At 35.0% G+C, this 21829-nt stretch overlaps 1 protein-coding gene across 1 annotated transcript in view; it reads left to right on the top strand.

Annotated features, from left to right (window-relative positions):
* Window positions 1–21829, top strand: part of MALRD1 (MAM and LDL receptor class A domain containing 1) — a 229868-nt gene that overhangs the window by 82116 nt on the left and 125923 nt on the right. Inside the window, exons 21-25 of the mRNA XM_030944073.1 lie at window positions 5026–5182; window positions 8519–8629; window positions 9502–9715; window positions 13267–13514; window positions 15960–16257. Of these exons, the coding sequence (XP_030799933.1) occupies window positions 5026–5182; window positions 8519–8629; window positions 9502–9715; window positions 13267–13514; window positions 15960–16257 (1028 nt within the window). The remainder of the gene's footprint in view (window positions 1–5025; window positions 5183–8518; window positions 8630–9501; window positions 9716–13266; window positions 13515–15959; window positions 16258–21829) is intronic.

Below are 21829 nucleotides of genomic sequence, written 5' to 3'. Positions count from 1 at the left end.
AATTGTCTTTCACTTCTGAATTGTTGCAGCATTTTTTGTGATTTCTCCAGGCAGATACAATGTTGAGGGAAATGTTAGGATTTGCCTTTTTTTTTTAACAGAAGGCTTGTTCTTTTTATATATATATATATATTTCTGTAACACTCTCTGTAATATTTTGTAATATTTATAGTTTTTTGTACCCATCTTTCAGCAGTTTCCCACCTTACAGGCAAATTTCAGGTAAAAGGTACAATATGTACATGGCTTCCCCATTTTACACTTAATATTGAGGTTACATTGGGCTCTATATGAGTACATAAAGATTAACCTTTCCTCGTGTCTTTGCCTGTTTCCTTTGGAATATTGCAATAATGAATTTTGTATGCTAAATCTTTGTATTGCAACTTTTGTTGCTAGAAAATATAACAAGTTTTCTTTATATGCTTTCTTACATTTTACCAGAACCATCATATCATCTGGTTTTGACACTAAGAAACAGAAATTAATAGGAGTCGACAGAAAATGATGTTAGCATAGTGCAAAGGTCGCAGTATCACAGTTTGCCACCACCTTGTGTCGTGTCATGTATATAAGGCATTAAAATATCAATGCTATATTCTGATAGAAGTGCAAGAAATAAAAGGCAAAATCATTAATATTTTCTCATAAATATGTTTTTTAGGAATTAAAAGTCAGAATATAACCCCCTATTGACTTTTTTTTTTCTCAGAAATCTTCTGATGAAAGGTTTTTAGCTAGGAAATTATAGCTAATTTAAAACAAAAAAAACTGCAAATGCATTAAATTTAGGAAAACTTCTGCCTTCTGGTTAGTCATACTTTGGGGGAAAGAAGCTAGAGAAGGGAGTGATCTCCCACAGCCCCAGTACCCTGATAAAGATGCAGAGGATGTGGAAAATGCAAACTGAAGCCACTGTCATGACTGATTCAAACCATCAGCTTGAGCTTTGATGGCCCACAATTTCCTGATGTGTCCAGTATTCCACAATCCTTTCCCTTTGGTCAAGAGAGTGCTTCTTTTGAAGGTCATCTAGTGCCCTACTGGGTTTTCTTGACCACTATTTTGTTTTTTTCTCTATACAGAAACCCATCTGTTCTAATAGCAGGTCACTCAGCTGAGCAGATCCCAGACAGATGGTGTTGGAAAACTGAAGAATAATATTTTCAGTGCATAATAGATGCAATAGGTGTGGGGCTCTGGTTTGCTATATAGATAGTGTTTATGGACATATATAATCAGGAGAAATAGAAATGCGTGTGGAGGCTGCTGCTTTCTGAATTTTGAAATTTAGCATGGTGATTTTGCTGATCATTGGGGTACTTACAACTCTAAGGAAACTAGAATATCTCTCTCCAGTTTATGTCTTCTCTTCATTTTTTTTTCTTGTTATTGCTGAAATTTGGAAGGAAATCGGAACTTTTTAGTGAAAGGGAGTTTGTTTTCTAATTAGGTTTAGTTTTCAGTCCTAATGAAAAAAAATGAGTAATAGGTATTTTAAAAGTCCATTTAAGTGTTTAGTCAGGGATTCTCAAACAATTAGTAGAAGATATACAGATGAATTTCCACTTTAAAAACTGAAAGATGTCCAAAAATTCATTAAATAAGAGCTTGAACTTGCTGTACAAGAAAGTAAATCTGAATAAGTTTTGATCCCCTTTCAGACATTGCAACAATAGACAATTAGAACTGTGTAATTCACAGCATGAAGCATGACTTGATAACACTGCCAGATTTAAGATGGGACTAATTTTTTGATAGGTCTTCAACATTTCTTAGCCCACCTAATCTTTCCCTAATTATTATATTCCATTCACTGTGTTCTTTGGAATGCCTTGAAGGGGAAAATAGCATGAAGATTCTTCTGTGAACGTCCATTCTTTGCCAACTACTGTTCAAAAGATATTTGAAATACTAAGCTATTAACTGAGACAAGTATGCAAATATAGGTCAGTTGCTTATGTTGAAAATTTTATATCCATTAAAATGTTGTGAATTTCCCTCTGAAATTAATTAGGATTTTTGGACTGGCACAGGAATGTCTTTGTATAGGGAATGCTTGTAGTACAGAGGTAAAATTAATTATTTTCAGAGGGTAAATATCAAGATTTTAATGACACTTCCTGTAGCTGCCAACTAAGAGGTTTTCCATGGGTTAGTTTTCTAAATTGGCATGAGCTCTTGCAGCTACTGGCAGGGGAGCCTGCCTGTATTCTGCTGAATTTCAGCGCTTACATAAGATCTATGCTGAAAGCTAGATTTATTCACTATTATATATGTTGAAAAATATCATATTTTACCCTTGTTGTCATCAAGTTCTTGAGGTCTCACTTTAAAAAATCCAAAAAACAACTCAAGGGAGTCTTTTTGTGGAATGGGAAAGAAATTAATTTAAGGATGGGTCTGATTAACTCTCAGAATGAAGTTATCTTCTCCGAAGATCACTTAAAAAACAAAGGTTGGGGGTGAAGACAAGAACATCATCTGGCAGAGTAAGAGAAGCTGTTAATTTACATTTATGGAAGCTTTGGAATACCATGTCACTGTATATTTTTTACTGGGTTAAAATAAAAGTGGGCCAGCTAAGAAATCCTTTCTTTTCAAAATCAGAGCTTGACACACTGAGCAGATGATTGCATGTACATTAATTGGCTCTCCTAAAATTTTGCATCCACAGAAGGTATGGACCCTCCAGCTAATTTGAACTCTCTGCAAGCAGAATGATTGCTTATTACTGTTTCCAAACTCTTCCCCCTGCAGATCATGCACCTCCCTGGTGCATGCAGGCTTCTATACCAGGCAGCTTAAGAATTCAAGACAGAAAAATTACTTTGTTCTGTTAGCAAATATGATGTAAGTTAATTTTCACTAGAATAAAGCTTTGCTTTTAAACATAGATGGATCACAATTACATTAGTCTTGTAGTCCTAAGTATAAAAATGTCCATGATAGGAGTGAAAGTCAACAAGGATGCTCTACACATACTTACCCATCCCCTTCTGATCCCTCCATTTCCCATTACTTGCCCACATAACCTTAATCTTCTTGTAATCACATACCACCACTGTGTTTAATGGCTAGCACTGTGAAGTGTTTCATACAGGGGACCTTCATCTGGTGTACTAGTTTTAAATGTGACATTATAGCAAACACTGAAACAGGGTCAAAAAGGTTGCAAGGACACTTGTCTTAGGCTGCACTATGGGACAGTGGTATCTGGGCATAGATGTGATCTTTGGCCTGCCTGTGTCTGACAGAACATACCAACAAGAGATGGATGACTGAATTTCATCATAGCACTGATTGTACCCTGCCACTGTTTCAAACTAATCTCACTGAGAGGCATGGATGTAATACTGAATACTCTGGGAAGTATGAAATCTGTAAGTTCTGTTGCTCTTCAGAGCTTTTTATCATTCTGCTTCTTACAAGTCCTTTGAATGCTGTTGTAAATACAGTGCCAATGGGTCATTGAAGGCATGAGTTCCCAGAAGCAGAGTAAATTCTGAATTTTTCAATATTTTTGCAAACCTTAAGAGAATTCAACCCTCTTTTACCTCCAAGCAAGACTCTGGTAGAATACTCAGCAACAAGGCAAAAAATTGCTACCTTGAAATAACAGCTTTCTTCAGCAGAAAGGAGGGAAATAAATGAGTTGTCCAAATGCATATTTCTTGAAAGATCTGTAATTATGAGTTTTCAAAGTTGTCAGCTATTAGTTATAGTGGAGTCAGTTTATTTGGAGAATGTTTTAATACTTAGGTTAAAGGATTAAGCAAATGCATACAGTAATTATAAAGATGTCTGAGTTGCCAGGACTCAGTGATAAAAGAAAAGCATCAGCAGCAATTCTCTTATCTCCCTTTTCATGAAAAGGAAAAAAAGATTGTGGAGAAGATCCTGATTTCCACAAATCCTAACGCTTCCTTCCCCCTAGGATTTTGCCCAGATGAACTTTGGTTCCTGCTACGTTTATGAGCAGTTTTCAGTGATCTCACACGTAACATATCTGATCTATGCAAAACGAAGATCTGTCCCATTAAAATATTGCCTTTTTGATTATTTGGTTGGTTGTTGTTGTTGTTTTTGTTGGTTTGTTGTTGTTTTTGTTTTTGTTTTTTTCTGATGTGACACATGGTGAGGTAGAAGCAGTAGTCTAGCTGAAAAAAGTCTCTGATTTGTGAGGATTTTTGAAGGTCTGTTTCTGACCCTGTACCAGCAAATTCTATACTCTTCTCATTAGGCAGGATTTTCAGTCTGTGAAGAGTGTGATGTCATGAGGTGTTTGAGCATCTTGTGTTTCTCTTGGCAGCGCTTACTGGCTAGAGTCATTGTCTCCTCACAGCTGTAGCGATTCAACTTTACAGAGTGGTTGCTCAGAACTTGGCCAATCAGAAAAATTAAAAGGAAAGGAAAACCAAATAGCAGCATCTATTTAAAAATGTAGGTTCTGTTGTTAGGTTCATGAGCGCTTGTTGGGAAAGATTATTTTGAGAAGTACTGAGCACGAAGAACATCTGCTGGAGAGAAGAGAAATTTAACTTTGGTCAACAGGTGCATTTTATTTTGGAAAGTAAGGTTTTTAGGGGCTAAGTCTTAAATACCCAAAACAGTAAAACTGCACTCCTTGTATATCTGTACACTCAGAATCTGATGCTTACTTCAAAGAGACTTCATCTTTCCTGGTAGCACAGGAGATAAATTTTCATCCAATATCTTGGATTTTTCTGACATTAAGCCAGGATCAAACCCTCTAAATTCCCCCAGGAAAGAAGGTAGCAGGGAAAGCCAGAGTCCCTCTAGCCCACATGTACATGATTCTGTGGGTTCACTTCAGCTCTTTTTTTTTTTTTTTCTCTGATATAAAAATACTATCTGCATTTGCAAGGGTTTTTTTAATTCTGGCTACATACTAAGATGCATCCAGATACCTAGACAGCAAATGCTATCTAGGAAATAATATCTTAAATTAATTATGATGAAATGTTTTATTTTAATAAGTTACAACCCTTTTTGTCTGAGCAGGTGCACTGAAGAAGGCTGGTATCTCTTTGCAGACAGCTCAAATGGAGAATTTGGTGACACAGCTGACATTGCTACCCCAGTCATCTCCCTTACAGGGCCCAGATGCAAAATCATATTTTGGAACCACATGAATGGTTCAACAATAGGTTCTCTGGAGGTATGGAGATGCTCTTTATTTTGTTTTGTTTTGTTTTTCTGCATGAAATTGCTGTGAGGAAATTTATGTGTTCTCTTTTCGTTTCATTAAAGCCCAAGCTTCTCATAAATGAAAATTAACAATTGCTAACACTCTACTGCTCTCAACATGTTATGATGTGAAGGAAGAATTAGTTCAAATACTGGAGAAATTATAAATTAGAAATTTTTACAACAAGCAAAAATTGTGACTGTTATGGATATGCCATGGTTGGAAATTCAATACAAGAAAGTTTTGTATCACACTGTACCATTTGACACTGAAAAGCAGCAATTGATATTTGGACATCAAGGTCTTTGGCTAATGTGGGAGCATGAGAAAAACAAGTAATTGTATCAAAATTCAACATAAAATCTTGTAGAAAGAGTTTATTCCTTGAAAAGCTGAACATATCACTTTCAGAGATTATTTATATTCATGTAAGCAGCATTGAACTATTTCTGTGGCATATAAGCAACAAATTTGCTTTCCCATTCCTTTTTACCTTATTCTGGTTTAAATAAAAGCACTTCTGTAAAGGAAATGTAACCCATTAGCAGCTTGTCAATCAAATAAGTCACTGCAGACAGAAATGAATAAAACAACATTGTTCTAAGCAATTATTTTTACCACATATCCGTGTGCTTATAATGGGATTTCCCAGGAATGTTATAGAATATCTACAACATCAGGAATGGATTGAAAAAAATGCTCCTATAAGTTACCCAGTCACCTGTGCACTCAGGATCATATTGGATGTGGGCAGTGCATGAGGATTTAAATATACAAATTATAATGAAAGGTGAAAGAATTCAGCTGTTTTGAAAATGAAATTAATATTTGTGTTGCCATTAGAAATGTGATGTGGGATGTGGTGAACTACACACCATGCATGTGACTGGTTAAATATTTAGTTGAAGCACATTCTATGATTTCTTGGATTTCTTCCTAAACAATTTTTTAAAACTATTGGTAAATTTCTCCCAACCAGGTAAAGATCTTGCTAGGCTGCTTGGCAAGTGGTCAAATATTAATTAATCAGAATCAGTAAGAAATTGGAGGATAAAGATGGTTCATCCTCAGTTTTAAGGCTTGGGACCAATTAATGTGCTTTGGGACTTTGCACACTCCAGGGTGCAGGCTCCTTTACAGTGTAAGAACCCGTTTGCTGGAATCATGTTCAAAGAATATTTTGTAGAAATCAACAGCAATTCTAAGGAGCCATGCCCAGTATTACCAGCACAAAAGGCAAATGTGTATAGTACAGATCTTTTCTCAGTTTCAACACTGATTACAATTTTCCTCTATTCTTTAACTGATCCTCCCTCACCTCAAACTTACTTCACTTTAAGATGTACCAAAGGAAAATCATTAAAGCTTTTGCACACTGTTAATAATTGCTTAGTTTCAGTTGCTTGATTAATCATTTAATAATGGGTATAAGAATAACTCAGAATATAAAATTATTTAGGTGATTTCTCATTATTTATATTAAGAAGGCTCTAAGTATTGTAGGAATGGGAATATTTTCTGTGCTTAAAAGACCTTTTATCCATATCTTCCCCCAAGACTATCACATTGTTTTCTGCAACCATGCCATCAAATATCATGTAAGATTGCTGAAGATTTTCCTGCCATTTGCATGAATGGTTACCTTCCTGTGTTTCTATTACTTTCTTAAATATTGATTTACCATAACTTTCCTGACCAACCTCAATTTGATAATTCGTTGGAGCCTTTTTTATTTAGTTTCTGTACTTTGATTTGGCATGGGTAATTCTACCAAAGTATTAAATGTGCTTTTTTGCAATGTAATTGAAATGTATAGAGGTTCCAAGTGCATTAAGGTACAGAGAAGCATTGTTTTAATAGCACACAAATGAATGGCCATGTTTTACTCTAAAGTTTTAACCTTTTTTCATTATATGATAGAAAATATGAATTTATGATGCAGGAATTGTATATATAATAGAGTAGATAATTAACATATCTTCATATAACTATATTATTTGCATTTGAGATTAAAAAGAGATACTTTCTTATTCAGCACTCTTTATTCTTTCAAATAATGTCTGCAATCCCTTTCTCACTAATTTATTTGTTTTCATTTTAAATTCATGTCTTCTACGGCAGATCTTCCTGTCTATAAAGTCAGAAGTCTCTTATTTTTCTATTCAATTTAATATACTATCTGTTCCTTCCCCCCCCCTAAAATGAAAGCTCTTTAGTGTGAGGATTTGCTGTTTGCTTGGCAGAACTTACCTGTTATGCAATACCATATACACTCATAGGACTGCATAAATTTAAAACAGAAAAAAGGTTTTTTCATTATGATAAAAAATGCCTGGGCTGCCCTAAGACGATTACACAGCATAGCAGTAAATCCTTGTAAGCAGAAGTAGTTCAGGCAACTGCTGAATGGATGTTTAGCTCTGCTAGTACTGGCTGGAGACGCAGCTTGACACACCTCATCAAACACCCATCTTGTTATTGTCAGCTCAGTTGAATTTGGATGCCCAAGAGATTGGACCAAAGAATATTTAGGACTCTCTGCTCATGTTGAAGTGTGTCATCATTCCCCAGTTTGCTATTTACAAGGTTATGGGCTTTTACAAGTCTTTCATTGCTCAAAAGATTAAATTTTGTCTTCATAAAAAAAAGAAAAGAAATTATTTTTAGAAGAAACAAAATGTTTCATGAGAATCAGGACAAGAAAGTCCATCCTGGAAGAGCAGTTAATTGTATGCATGAACAAATATATTTTTCAGCAAGTCTTGTTAACCCTGTTTCTGTGTTGTACAACTGAATCACAAACCACAAATGAACAATTTTTATTCACTGCTAGCCACTCTGGATAAATCAATGAGATTCATTAGTCCAATTAAGGCTGTGGGCTGCATATGTTTATGAGGAGGCCAGAAAATCTTAAAACATTATTTTCTTAGTATAGTCATTTATAGTGACATCTCCATGTGCATCAGGTTGGACACTAGGAAAAGGTTTTGCACCCAGAGGGTGGCTGGGCACTGCAGCAGGATCCCCAGGGCAGCAGGCACAGCACCAAACCTGGCAGAGTGCAAGGAGCTCCTCAGCAGTTCCAGGTCTATGATTCAGCTTTGGCTTGTCCTGCAAGGGGTAGGGATTGGGATTTGATGGCCCCTTCTAATTCCAGATATTCTATGATTCTGTGAATTTTAATGGTACAATAGAGATTAGATGTACAAGATTATATTGTACTCTTGTATACGATTATAGAGCTCTTAAGTGAGTCGGTAATGGAAACACTTTTTGGTGATCTAAAGTTATTTTCTTTTTTAGGTACTCTATAAAAGCAGTAACAAGACTTCAAAACTGTGGAGTCAAACTGGCAGCCAAGGTCCCCAGTGGAACAGAGCAGAAGTGTTCTTAGGAATTCATTCAAATTTTCAGGTGTGTCTTCCAATGTGATGTGCTTCTAGAGAACTGGCTATTAGTACTTCTATAGTGAGCATTCTTCACCTTCTCATTTTCCTTTTCAAATCATGTATGTACCTCTCCTCCCACACAGAAGAAGTCATCTTTTTGGCCGTCTGATTAATTATCTGAGCTGGACTCATGTTTTTGGTGATTTCTCATTCCTCTTTTATCTCAGACTGATATCCATTTTTAAGACTGAGAATCCCATCTGCCCTTGAATCTTCAACTTAAAATATTCTACTTCTTTCTCCTAAGTGTGCAGTAAGTAAGAACATGTGGATTTTGGAAAAAGAATTTTGAGCATGATGTTTGCTTTGAAACCAGATCAGATTCCCAAACCTCTTAGAGATACTTTCTTTGTTGCAGACTTATGGGAAAAACTAAAATCCCCAAGCATAGTCAGCAACAGATTTTTTAAAAAGTTACATTTCCTGGTACTTCTGTCTTGGAATTTTAATGAAATTTTAAAATTCTTTTTACATTCATGGGAATTAAATGATGAATGGCAGACTAGTCTTTTTCAGACTTCCTTTGCAGAAGTAGGAAGAACCCTTGGTATTAGTTCAGGATGAGTGAGGACTAGTATCTCTTTGAGTGGCATGATTAATTTCTTATTTTTGGTATGCTTGGTAATGTTAGAAGATGGTCCTCCAAGAACTACAGAGACAGATCTGTACCAACTCTAGTACAAGATTTCATAGAATTATGCTTTGACAGAAAGAACTGACCACTTCATATTAAAAGATTTGTGAGGACCATCAGTCTCTGTTCTTTTCATGTTGTGTGTATAAGCTTTTCTCTATCTTATCAGTGGCTTACTGTAATAGCTCTGTAATTTTTATTAGGTTATTTTCAGGGCAAAACGTGGTGTCAGTTACATGGGAGACGTGGCAGTGGATGATATTACCTTTGAAGATTGTTCCCCTCTTCTAATCTCAGAGAAACCTTGCACATCAGAGGAATTCATGTGTGCCAACAAATACTGCATCCCAAAGAATAATCTGTGTGATTTTGTAAATGACTGTGAAGATAACTCAGATGAAAGCCCTAGTTTTTGCAGTAAGTATGGTAGTTTTTAAATATAATTATCATAAATAACTCTGCCTGCTGTGAATGTTTAATACTCAAATATTCTTGACAACTCATCAGCTAAGAAAGCAAACAAGAAGGTAATAATTTAATTGTATTCCTTGGCTTTTAAGGATTTTTAATTATTATTATTTAATTTAAAATCCACGATACAAAATGCAAAGAGCTGCTAATGGATGTCTTAAAATAACTCAGAAAGCAGCTGTCTTTAACAGCAGAATAAAATTATCCTGCTTTCCATATGAAAATAATGTATTAAAGCTGAAAAAAAATTCAAGCATAATACCTTTGGGAGATGAGGAGCCTACCTCCTTAGATATTTCAAGGGTTGTCAGGTGTCAGCAAATTATTTTAATCTGAATATTGTACAATTTTGGTTTTACAAGACATATCAAGAAGCAGCATATGTAGTATCTGATTAAAAGAATGATGTTTCATATCAAATGGCTCCTTCTGAATAGCAATATATGGTATTAACATTTCCTTCTTTTACTACTACAAATGTGGGAAATGCTCACACAATCAAATCTCCATTGAGTGGTGCCATATTAACAGTTACCTCATTTTTACTGAGAATATTAATTCAGTTTATCAAATTCTTAGTGAATACAATTCTTTGAAGCAAAGGTATGCTGTTATCCTATGGAAGCTAAGGTACATGGCAAAGGGACCATGTTTTGCAAGTTATTTTCACACTACTAAACTACTCAATGATTTCCAATCCAGGAATAGTACATCACTATACAGGGACCAGCTCAGATTTTATGCAACTATAAATGAAGAATATTTCAAGTTGCAATTACTCTGTTAAAAAAATATTCTCAAACTTTGACTTTTGTTTTCTGAATTTTTTAAAATATTAATAGGTTTGTTTGTTTGTTTGTTTGTTTGTTTGTTTGTTTGTTTGGGGATTTTTGTGGGGGGGCTGCATTGTCTGTATTTCCCATGAAATATCATCAGACAAATATAAATTGAAGCATTAAGGGTAAAATGGTTCAAATAAACAGATGGGATTTTGTTTTGCAGCCACTATTATAAGGATTTTATTCCAATTTTCCATTAGAAGAGATTAACTGAAACAGTCCCATTCAGTGAATACTTTCCTCTACGATGTTTTTATTATTAATTTTAAGTAACAAAAAAAAATTGCAAAATCATTTAAAAATTTTTTCCTATCTGCATTTTAATTGTAAGCTTTACAGTGAATCATTATGGTTCTTTACAAGCACAGGAGTCATTTAATGTGCAAGTGCACAATCATCTGCAGTAACTTGAGCTTCTAAGCAGGCTGCCTAAATTTTCTTTTTCCTCAGTGGAGTAACTTGTTTTCAGGCTGAAGTTCTTGCAACTTAAAATCAGTTGTTTGACTTAGATTAAAGAAGTTGTCCTGTAGATATGAATATTTCTCTTTGTTGACAATAGAGATCCTACAAGGACATCTAAACTTAGATTAGATAATACCTACTATGTACAGCATTAGCAGGGATATCAGTGCTCATGCCTTAAGGTCTTGATTCTTGAAAATGTGTCTTTAAAATGAAAGGGTCAGTTGTAAGCATTTCATTGACTCAAGATGGAATTGGTAAATAATGGAAGGAATTTCTTTAAGAATGGTCTTGAAATATTAAGTAGCTAAATCAGTTGAAAAATATAATTAGGAAAAATTTTATGGGCAGTTTGCATTCAGTTGAGTTAATCTACAGTCTGTGATTTTCATGAGATAATCATATAATTTCACACATCAGGTTTGGGTTGGTTTTAATTATTACTTCAGATGGCACTATATTTTCAGACAGAGGTAAAAGGGAAGCTAGTTTTGCTAAGCAGCTCATATTTTAAGAAAAAATTTCTAACTTTTTTACTTGATGATATTCACAGAATAAAATTTTTTAAAAAAGTATTTTATCTGATTTGAGCTTGACATTTCTGTGGTAGCTGTCTTTCCTGTTTTGGTCCATGTGTAGATTCCATGGATTTTAGATTCTTAGCCTGGTTACCAATGCTTCTGAGTACCTTTCAGTTAAATAAAACTAATTCCAAGTGGCTGAACTTTATCATGCCTCAGAAGAGGCTCAGATTTTTATTACATTTTGGAGGAGATATTTTGTAATTTCTGATATTGTCCTACAAAATAACACATACAGTTTCCAAATTTACCTTCAAGGCAATTTCCTTTTCAGCAATAATAGTAAGAATATTCAGGGCACCGTCAAAAGTTTCTTGAAGTCTCTGTTGAAATTCCAGCTTATTTCAGCAATTTTACACTTACTTGGTAATCATTACAATGAACTTATAGATGTATAGAGAGAAAAATATACATAAATTAAACTTCTGAAATGATGCAATTGACTTAATTTATGTGGACAGTTTACTCACCATGCTGGCTGTTTTGACATTCAAGATTCAAAAATTTATAAAGAATATGTATGTTTCATATAAAAATCAACCAGATTAGGAGAGATTTCTTCTTTTCTAGGCCTTAAGTACACTTAAGGAGATATGCAGACAATTATATAATCATTTATGTTGGAAAAGACCTTTAAGATCATTAAATCCCACTATTAGAATTACCAGTTTCACCACCAAACCATGTCCCTAAGTGCCACATTTATGTGGCTTCTAAAGACCTCCAGGGATGGTGTCTCAACCACTTCCCTGGGCAGCCTGTTCCAATGCTGAACAATCCTTTCCATGAAAAATTTTTCCTGGTATCCAATCTTAGCCTCTGCTGGTGCAACTTGAGGTCCTTTCTTCTTCTCAGATCATTCATTACTCGAGAGAAGACGCTGAACCCCACCTCGCCACAACCTCCCTTCTAGTAGTTCTCAAGAGCAATACTGCTGCCCCTGACCCCTCTTTTTTCCAAACACCCCCAACCCCCTCAGCTGCTCCTCTTCAGACCTGTGCCCCAGGCTCTTACCCTTCTTTGGAGACAATCCACCACTAACATAATTTATCTATGTTTCTATATTGGCTAAGGAAATACAAGTGAATCGAGGACTTTTGCAAAAGTAAACTAACTTTGGGTGCAATTGGGCTCAAGATTATCTCACCCACATTTATGTTTTGTCTGTATCTGTCTATATAGAAACTGTGTTTTTATGGTGCTCAATAGTTTCATTTGAATGTGTCTGTTCCCTAGATAGAGGCATTTCTTCCTGTTGTTACCTGATCTTAATATGTTTCTTCAGAAGGAGCCTGGTTTTCTGCACGTCTTGAATGCTCTATGGGGGGCCAGTTAAGATCCTAAGGAGCTAAAATTTGGTTGCATATATACCAAGGATTCTTGGTTGATAGTAATAAAAAAAAAACACTGGACCCACCTCATATATATGCAAGTAGGTTTATCCTAATATTTTAGTCCAGAATATTCAAAATGCTCTTTTTAATGAGATGCACAGATATTATTTTTATATTGAAGCTTTTTTTCCCCCATAGATTGGAGTACTAGATTGTACTATATGTACTTAATTAACTACTTGAAAATAAATCTCTTTTCATGTGTGGCAAATATATTTCAGGTACATGTATTGGGCATTGCAATTTTGAGTTTGACCTTTGTGGATGGAAGCAAGATGAAAATGATGATTTCAACTGGCACCTCAGAACTAGCAGTACTGCAAAACTTGGCACTGGACCAGCTACTGATCATACACTGCAAGAGCCATCTGGTCATTATATTTTTATAAAGAGTTCATTTTTTCAGCTACCAGGACAGAAAGCCAGGATTTCTAGTCCTGTCTTAAGCAGAAAGAACAAAAACTGCAAGGTATGTGAGGGTGTGGTAGTAGCAGGAATGAAGAGTGTACTCCTAAAATTATTAAAGATGATTACTGAAATAATTCTTGAGAAAAAAAACCAAACATCCTTTTGTAGAGAAGTCAGGATCAGATCTTATTTAATTTTAACCATAATAAAAATCTTGCTGCAGGAGAAGAGTTATTCTGGAAGTAAATGAGTACTCCATGAGCTTCAGATGAAGCTGCCAGTAAATGCAGTGTCTGATTTACAATGTCTTATGCAACTCATCCAAAGTAACAAACAACTATTTAATGGTTTCTGATTTTATGGAGAAAGTGTGTGTAAGTGCAATAAGAATTGCTTTTAAAAGAATATAACTGCTAAAGGAAGGATGTGTAACAGAAGGCTTTGTTACCAGCTCTTCTCTAGAAAATGGAGAAGTGTAAGCCTTGTTCTTCCAAAATTTTGCAGCACATTCTGGTGACTTCAGCTTGAATATTTCTTTGCAAACCTGGAATAAAAAGTTTCCTGGTTTTGATACATCTTTTATAGTCTTTGCTAAAAATATACTGTCCCAAAAACTTTAGCTAAGCCTTATTTTGAAACTACAAGTTTACCTTTATACATCTAATAAGTTGGTCCCTCAAAAGGATAATTTTATGAGGCCATTTTTAAAAAAGCTTTTGAAATTAGCTGTTTGTGTGATCACAGAACTATGTTCATCAAATGAAGGTGTTCTTAGACTGAAATGGTCCTAAACAGTTTATTGGCTATGCAGGTGACCTCTCTGCAAAATGTCCAGTCGTCAGCCTCTAGTTTCATTTATCTCATACTGTTCCTGAGGAATATTCCTGAGCAGTTTATCCGTAACTTGGAAAGAGTTCTGCTTATGTTTGAGATTTCTAACCAGTTCATTTTACTGAAATACTTCTCTTCGAAAAGTCTATGAATTCTTTATCTTTCCTGACTTAAGAAAGTCAGGAAGTATTAAACATAAAGAACTTGATTTGTGATTCAAAAGAAAACTTGAATAATTATGATATTCAGTAGCAAATTTTAACCTAGCCATTATAAAAATATCTTCAAAATTGGAATCACATTAATTTTTGTATTGCCTAAAATACATATACTAAAAATATTCTGCTTGCACAAACATGGAGATCGACCTTTTGCTCCTAGCATCGTATTTATGAGTATCTCTTTCTCTGCATTACCTGGTTTTATGCTCTAAAATCAACTTTTCCACTTTTTGACTTCTATGAAGTATAAAAAATACATAAAGAAATGCAGAATAGCTGAGAATGACATGTTGACATCTGTACTGTTACGTATCACACATTAAAGGCAATTAAGTGCTTGAACTATGGGAAGCACTATTTAGTGCTTAACTATGGGAAACTGTTGCTTTTATCACATAGAAAATTATTTACAAAAACAAACAGGTTTATGCACCTTGTGCAGACCAAACTCTTGACATTCATGATGTGGTCTGAAGCAGTCAGTCATATTTATAATATTTTACTTTTTGCAGGTTTTGAGCAGTTGTGAAACTTACACATAGACAAATATCCAAAGTGCAATTATTGGTATAGGAAATTGTATGAATGGAAAAAAATTATGCCAAGATCTGAAACCTCATCTCATAAGATCAGAGAGTCCCCTGAAGTATTTTACTCCTTCCTATGTGTTATTTGACAAGAAAATGCTTCATAATATTACAACAGATTTAGTATGGGATTTTCAACTGGATGAGTTTTATGCACAGAAGACAATTAAAGAACAGTAACTATAAAGGGACATAAATGAATAAAAATATTTTGTCTATATAAAAGACTTTCAGAAACAAGAGAGTGCAGTTAAATGTGATGAATTTTCACAGTGATCTTTTTATGTATGTATTTGGTCTTTTGTATTTAAAAATTTCCTAATTTTTACTAAAAATAAATAAATAAATTTTACCGTTTTGTAATCTAAGTACAGATTGGATTTATATATTTTAGGTTTCTTTGGGGTTATTTTTGCATATGTCCATGTAAAAGTTTTGCTCCCATTACTGATTGGATTATTTTCTATTTGCACATTCTATAGCCTACATAAACACATTTTTAACCAGAAAATTTTTCAGTAAACTGAAGTTGCTTCCTATATTGTAAATGGCACTACTCAATTCCTCTGTTTCCTTAAAAATATTTTAGTTCTTTCACATTTAAATGCAAGAGTCATTAAAAGGAATGCAAGATCTGCTGCTGAATATGTTAATGCTGGTTTTGAAGTTTGGCTTATGGAATAGTTAAAGAATTGCAAATAATAGGTTGTTCGTTGCCTTTTGATTAAATTATTTTTCTATCAGTAAAATTAATGATTACCCTGAATGCTATTAGTAATGTTCAGTTTAAGAATTAGAGTCAATACAATAGCAGAATTTGACTGAAGTCACCTATTGCATACTTTATGCTCTTGTTTTTGCCTACAGATAATTTTCTATTATCATATGTATGGAGCTCATATTGGATCATTGATTATCTACCAGAGAACTACGTTGAAACATGAAAAAACTCTCCTTAATCTTACTGGAAACCAGGGAAATTTCTGGCAGCGCAAGGCACTGACCCTGTCTGGAGATGGAGATGAAGATTTTCAAGTTGTCTTTGAAGGGATAGCTGGAGAAGGTCCCAAAGATGGTATAGCACTTGATGACCTCACATTTTCCAGGGAGTGCTTACCATCCCAGGAGTTTTTACCAGCAGAACCCACAAAGGTACCTCCAACAGGTATGTTCCAGTTATGGACAGTCTATGTATGTTTGGAAAGAAGGAATAGCAGCATTATTTTCATTTCTTTGTCTCTCCTTCAAAAGAGAAATAGTATACGTGTCTTGCTAAAGAAATTCAGAAATTTTAACACTTTTAGGCAGCCCATGAAATTCTAATAAAGTCATTTTATGAAATAGTTGTTTGGGTATTGAGTCAACTGTTGTGAATCTGCAAAGCTTCTTGTCCAGCCATGTACACTTAGCCAATATCCTGCTTAATTCAGTAGGATTTATTTATCAAAAGTTGTAAAATAGAGGTATTGTAGAATAAAGAACTGAGTGGGACAGTTTGCAATAAGGCCAGCAGGCTTAAATGGTTTTTGGCTAGTAGGAATTGCTACTAATACTGGTTAGGCACCATATCCATCTTCTGCCTGTGTGGTATGGTGCCCACATCAGTGCAATTATTTGCACCATCCTCACTTACTGCACTAGGGAAATAAAACTCAGAAAACATTTACCAGAAATTATATGGTTTGGATGGGGATGGATCCCAATAACCCCAAGGTAAGAGCTACTCATGAAAGCAGTGCTGCTCTAGGTTAGCAGTATTTGCTTGGACACAAATGATGAAGGAGAGACACTTTTTGACAGAACAGGACTCATCTTTTTCCTCCTTCCACATTTATCACAGAGCTACTGAAATGTAACCCCCTGAAGTGGAATTTAGGAGATGCATTTTGTTCCTGGGTCTACTACAAATTTCATGCATGGCTGCAGAAAGTAATTTTATCTCACGTCTCTGTCTTTCTGATCAATAAAACAAAGTTAATATTTCCCAGTGTCAAGGACTACCACAAGAATGGATCATTAATTTATGTGAGCAACTTTGCTTTGTTACTGCTGCTAATGAATAGTCTTCCCCTCTAGGATGTCATTAAGCACTGCTCAGGCATTGGGAAATAACACTGATGAGACTACACCAAACCCAAGAAATTGCACTGAAATTTGAGCACAAGATAAACAGGAAAGATATGGGCAAAATTTTCCAGACATCTCTCTGATAAGGTGCCAGTTCTAATACTGTTGGCTTCCTACTTCTGTCAAGTCAGTCATGGAAATTTATTACAAATGAGATTTGTATTTTGAAGTTCAGCTTTATATGAACGTTACCTCAGGAGGAACACTAGCCAAGATTTCTGATTCTTTATTTTTGTTGTATTCAGACTCTATCCTCTTAATGGGAGATGCAAGTCCCTGTGGCAATGTTAGAAGCTTTAAAAGCTTTGGCTTTGATGGTAAAAGATGTTCCAAAACACTTTTATGTTTCATAATAAAAAAGATACTAAAATCTCAGGAAAGAGCCCCCAGAGACTGATTTCTTGGTGTAGCTCATATAAGATGTACTTTGTGAATTTCAGAAGTTCACAACACTTTAGGGCAATGGTTTAAATTCATCCTTACAACAAACCATATTTTTTACATTGACAAATTTTACTTGTCTAGGATAAGAATTTACATGACCCACTGAGGGATTTAACTTACAGCTGCTTCTTAGCAGTGGTGTCTGTTTGCATCACTGCTTGTAAGTGAGTCTGCTTCTGCCCATAGAAATGCTCTGAACTGTAGCAAAATGCATGCTGGATGTTGTGAAAAGTGCTCTGTAATGCAACTTTTTAAAATAGAACTAGCTAAAATGGCCATGAGGATCAGCTGCAAAAATCAGCAGCCCTAGGGTTATCTGCTTATATGTAGAAACAAAGGAAAGTTTAACCAAAAGTAAAACACTTATACCCATTGTTCAATTTTTTGAAAGTTTCTGAGGATAAAGAAGATCATGCAGCAAAGATCTGTCTCCTTCTTGTCTCCAGCGAGGGAATATATTTACTAAGAAAGTAAAAATATTTCTTTAAGACATAAACTCATAGTTTTTGAGATCTACTCTGATAAATTCCTTTTCAGTTTTTTATTTGTTTTAGGTAATATTTGTAATGCACATACCAAAGGAGATTCTTCTGAGTCTTATTGAGCCATATCACTGTGTGAGACAAGTATACTAAGGAGTCTCTGCTTGTTATTTCTGTGCATGGAGTCATATGGCAATGAATGCAGTGTAAAAATGAAATTGAACAGAATCACTAAATGTTCCCATCTGTGACACTGACCCACCGTTCAGAAGAATCTATCCTTGATTCTATATAAACACCTTGAAATTCTGCACATGAACAAAAAATATATTCTAAGGTGGCTGTTTCTTTCTGCCAAACATGCAGTAATGTTTAAAGGCAGGAAGTAAACACTGCACCGCTAGAAAAAATAATTTTGAAAGCTGGCATTGTAATTCCCTGTAAACTACAGGATACTGTAGATTGTTCTCAATGTGCTGCTTAGCAACAACAATGCTGAACTGCAAAGCCACTGAGAGCCGCTGAAATTGCTGGGCCTGAGAAACAATAAACATAATTTTAGGCTGGCCCTTATCAAATTTTCATTGTATGAACATCAATTTTTGCTCTGTGTCACAATGGTACTGTGTGGAGGAAAATGCAAAGACGATTTTGTTCTAACAATGCTATTTGTGCCTGTTCCTGTGTCTGTGCAGTGTGGTAAGATTTTTGAGTTAGGTTCTGCCTTGTGCAAAAGGCTGCCTGTATCCACATCAGCCCAGGAAGAGACCCTGGCCACACTGAACCTTGTGAAAGTTGCAGTTGTTTCTGGTTTGTTGTATTTAGTTTGTCTGGCAAGGTTTTGGTGGCAGGGAGCTACAGGGGTGACTTCTGTGAGAAGGTCACAGAAGTTTCTCTCATGTTGGACAATTCCAGCTGGCTCCAGGATGGGCCCAGCAGGCCAGGGCTGAGCCCGCCAGCAGTGGTGGCAGCATCCCTGTGATAACAGATTAAAGAAAGGGAAAAGTTGTTGCACAAAAGCATTTGCAGCCAGAGAGAGGAGTGAGAATATGCAAGAGAAGGAGCTTTGCTGGCACCAAGGTAAGGGAATAAGGACCAGGAGATTCCCCTGCAGCCTGTGGTAAATACCATGGTGAGTTAGGCTGCCTCATTGCAGCCTTGGAGGTTAATGGTGGAATAATTACGCATTAATAATATTTTATACTTACAGTTGTTTACAAAAGAGACAGCATGGATTTGACAGTAATTTCCATGATCTCTAAACTTGGTTTTCCTATCTTCTTTCTCTCCCTTCCCTCCTGCAGTGTTGTTACTGACTATAAAAATTGCAGATCCCTCTATCAGAGTTTCTGCTCATGTCTCCTTCCATTCACCTGGGAATACAACAGCTGCCAAGGGCTGCCTGATCAGATTAGCAGGCTACAATAAAGAAAAGTTATTCCAGAGACTAGGGAACTGGTATATGCTGACTTCAGTTTTGTAGAGGAGACAGTTATTTTCAGCAAATTAAAAGCAATTCACCAAAGTGTGGAACATGTCTTTGAGAACTTTGAGAACATAGGAATATTAACAGAGGATCACATCAAGGTCCATTTCACTTGATATCCTCTCTACTGCTGTCAGTGAGAGGATGAACATATATGATACTTCCTCTTAATGTTCCTAATATTTCCTTTTTAGGAAACCCTACAAACCAAATGTGGTCTTGGATATGTAACAAACCTTAATGTATTTGCCTTCTGTATAGAGCCTAGTTCACCTAGAAATACATTCAGAAGAATAGGCCCCTTCTTGTTTCTTGTAGCAAATTGAACAGCTCTGCCACTTGCAGAGAAAGCAACTGTTTTTACCCTCTTTTTACTGAAAATGGTGAACAGCCAAACACACCTACTTCATATTGTTCTCTATGCAATCATCCTTAAGCAACATTATACACTGAAGGAGTTTCAACTTATTGCTTACATGGAAACTATTCCCTATGTTTTCCTTTTTCTGACTTTTAAAAAAATCCATTATACTCTTTTGGGACTGTAAAATCAGTTCTGTGTAGAGCATTTAGGAAACAGATGACCAGAGGAATGATACTGTAACAAAATGGTTCTTTTTTCTCTCTTTTCTGATGAATCCTAAAACCTTGATTGCTTTGTCCTTCTTAAACGTTGGGCCTTTGTGTTCCTGGAACTGTTTCTGTACTGTGCTGTGTCACTCTTTAGGAGTGGTAGTGATAGGATTCCAGAACCTGTGAAAGATGGACTGTGTTATTCTGTGTAACTCAATAACATCACATTTCATTGTCAGTCACTCAAGGTTCAATTAATTTGCTAAATTGTGTCTGTTTATCTCCATTACAGTTATATAAAATAACTGGCACACCTGTGGGGGCTGGATGTTACAGGGATTATTAGAATGTCCTGCAATGGCAGCTGATATCAGAAAGGTTTTTTAGTTAATAATTAGCGCAGAGTACAGCCCCATTAGGCACGTTCATTTTCACGAAAATCTTGTCCTATTATTCATAGTTTTTCCTAGCTTATATCACTTTGAATACCTTCATTTCACTGGAAAATTTTCTTAACTCAACTCATGAGTTGTCAACCTTGTCTTTTAAAAGTAAACGATAAAGAATACTGTCTTGATGTTTCTCTGTTCTTTGGGTTTTTTGGGATTTTTTTTTTAGATGATGGGTTTTGGTTTTTTGTTTGTTCCATACCAATTTTTAAGTCATTTTAGTAAAAAATTTTCCTTAACAAAAAACATTTAAAATACATAGATTTTGATCAGCAATATAATTAAAATAAATATATGAAAAGTAATAGAGTAATCAGGAAATCAGATTTGACAAAAATATTTTCATTTGAAATACAGCTAAAGACTCTAGAGTATACTCTAAAGGCCAAAGGATATTGCTTCTATCACTCTTTCACTGTTATAATTAGATCTATAAAAGTTTACAGACACATAAATAGAAATAACTTTGGCAGTTTTTGTAACTTATATATAATTACAAGAATAATAAAATTTTATGCTTCAGTGCATAATGTGATCTACTGAAAAGAGGAAAAAAATCTCTTTATGCAGAACTAATCAAATAACAAAGCATTTATTGCTTCATTTAAAACAGCCAGCATTGAGAATTGACTGAGAGAACAGGATGTGAAATGAATAAAGTAGTATTTCTAAAGCATTTTAAAACCAGTTCTGGGAAGAGAAAGAAATAAAAACAATCCTGAAATCCAACAAAAAGAAACAATTAGCCCTGAAACAGCAACAAAAGCTTAACAAAAAACAATCAAACAACTAAACAAGGACCCTCAACAAACAACCCCAAACAAAACCAAACCTATAAAGAAGAATTAATATTTATTTCAGAAGATTGAATCTGTCCATGTAATTACCTTAATTATATACAACAGATTGTGAAGTTTCTTTTATTCATTGGTACCTGAACATATTCTCAGATATATCTAAAATAAAGTTCCACACAAGAGACAACTTTCATTTTCATTATACAATAATACAAAAGGTTTATCATTATAGTATTTTAAAACAAAGAAATCTACACATTTAATTTTTTCTCTCTCCTTTCTGGTACATTATACAATTCCTTCCATATTTTTCAGAAAAATGGTGGAAATACAGTAGAATATGTAGATTGGTTTAGGAGCTTGGTATAAAGCTACTTCA

This window comes from Camarhynchus parvulus, chromosome 2 (assembly GCF_901933205.1).
Source record: "Camarhynchus parvulus chromosome 2, STF_HiC, whole genome shotgun sequence".
NCBI lineage: Eukaryota > Metazoa > Chordata > Aves > Passeriformes > Thraupidae > Camarhynchus > Camarhynchus parvulus.
Note: the sequence above shows the minus strand (reverse complement) of the source record. Positions and strands in the feature narration are given on the sequence as shown.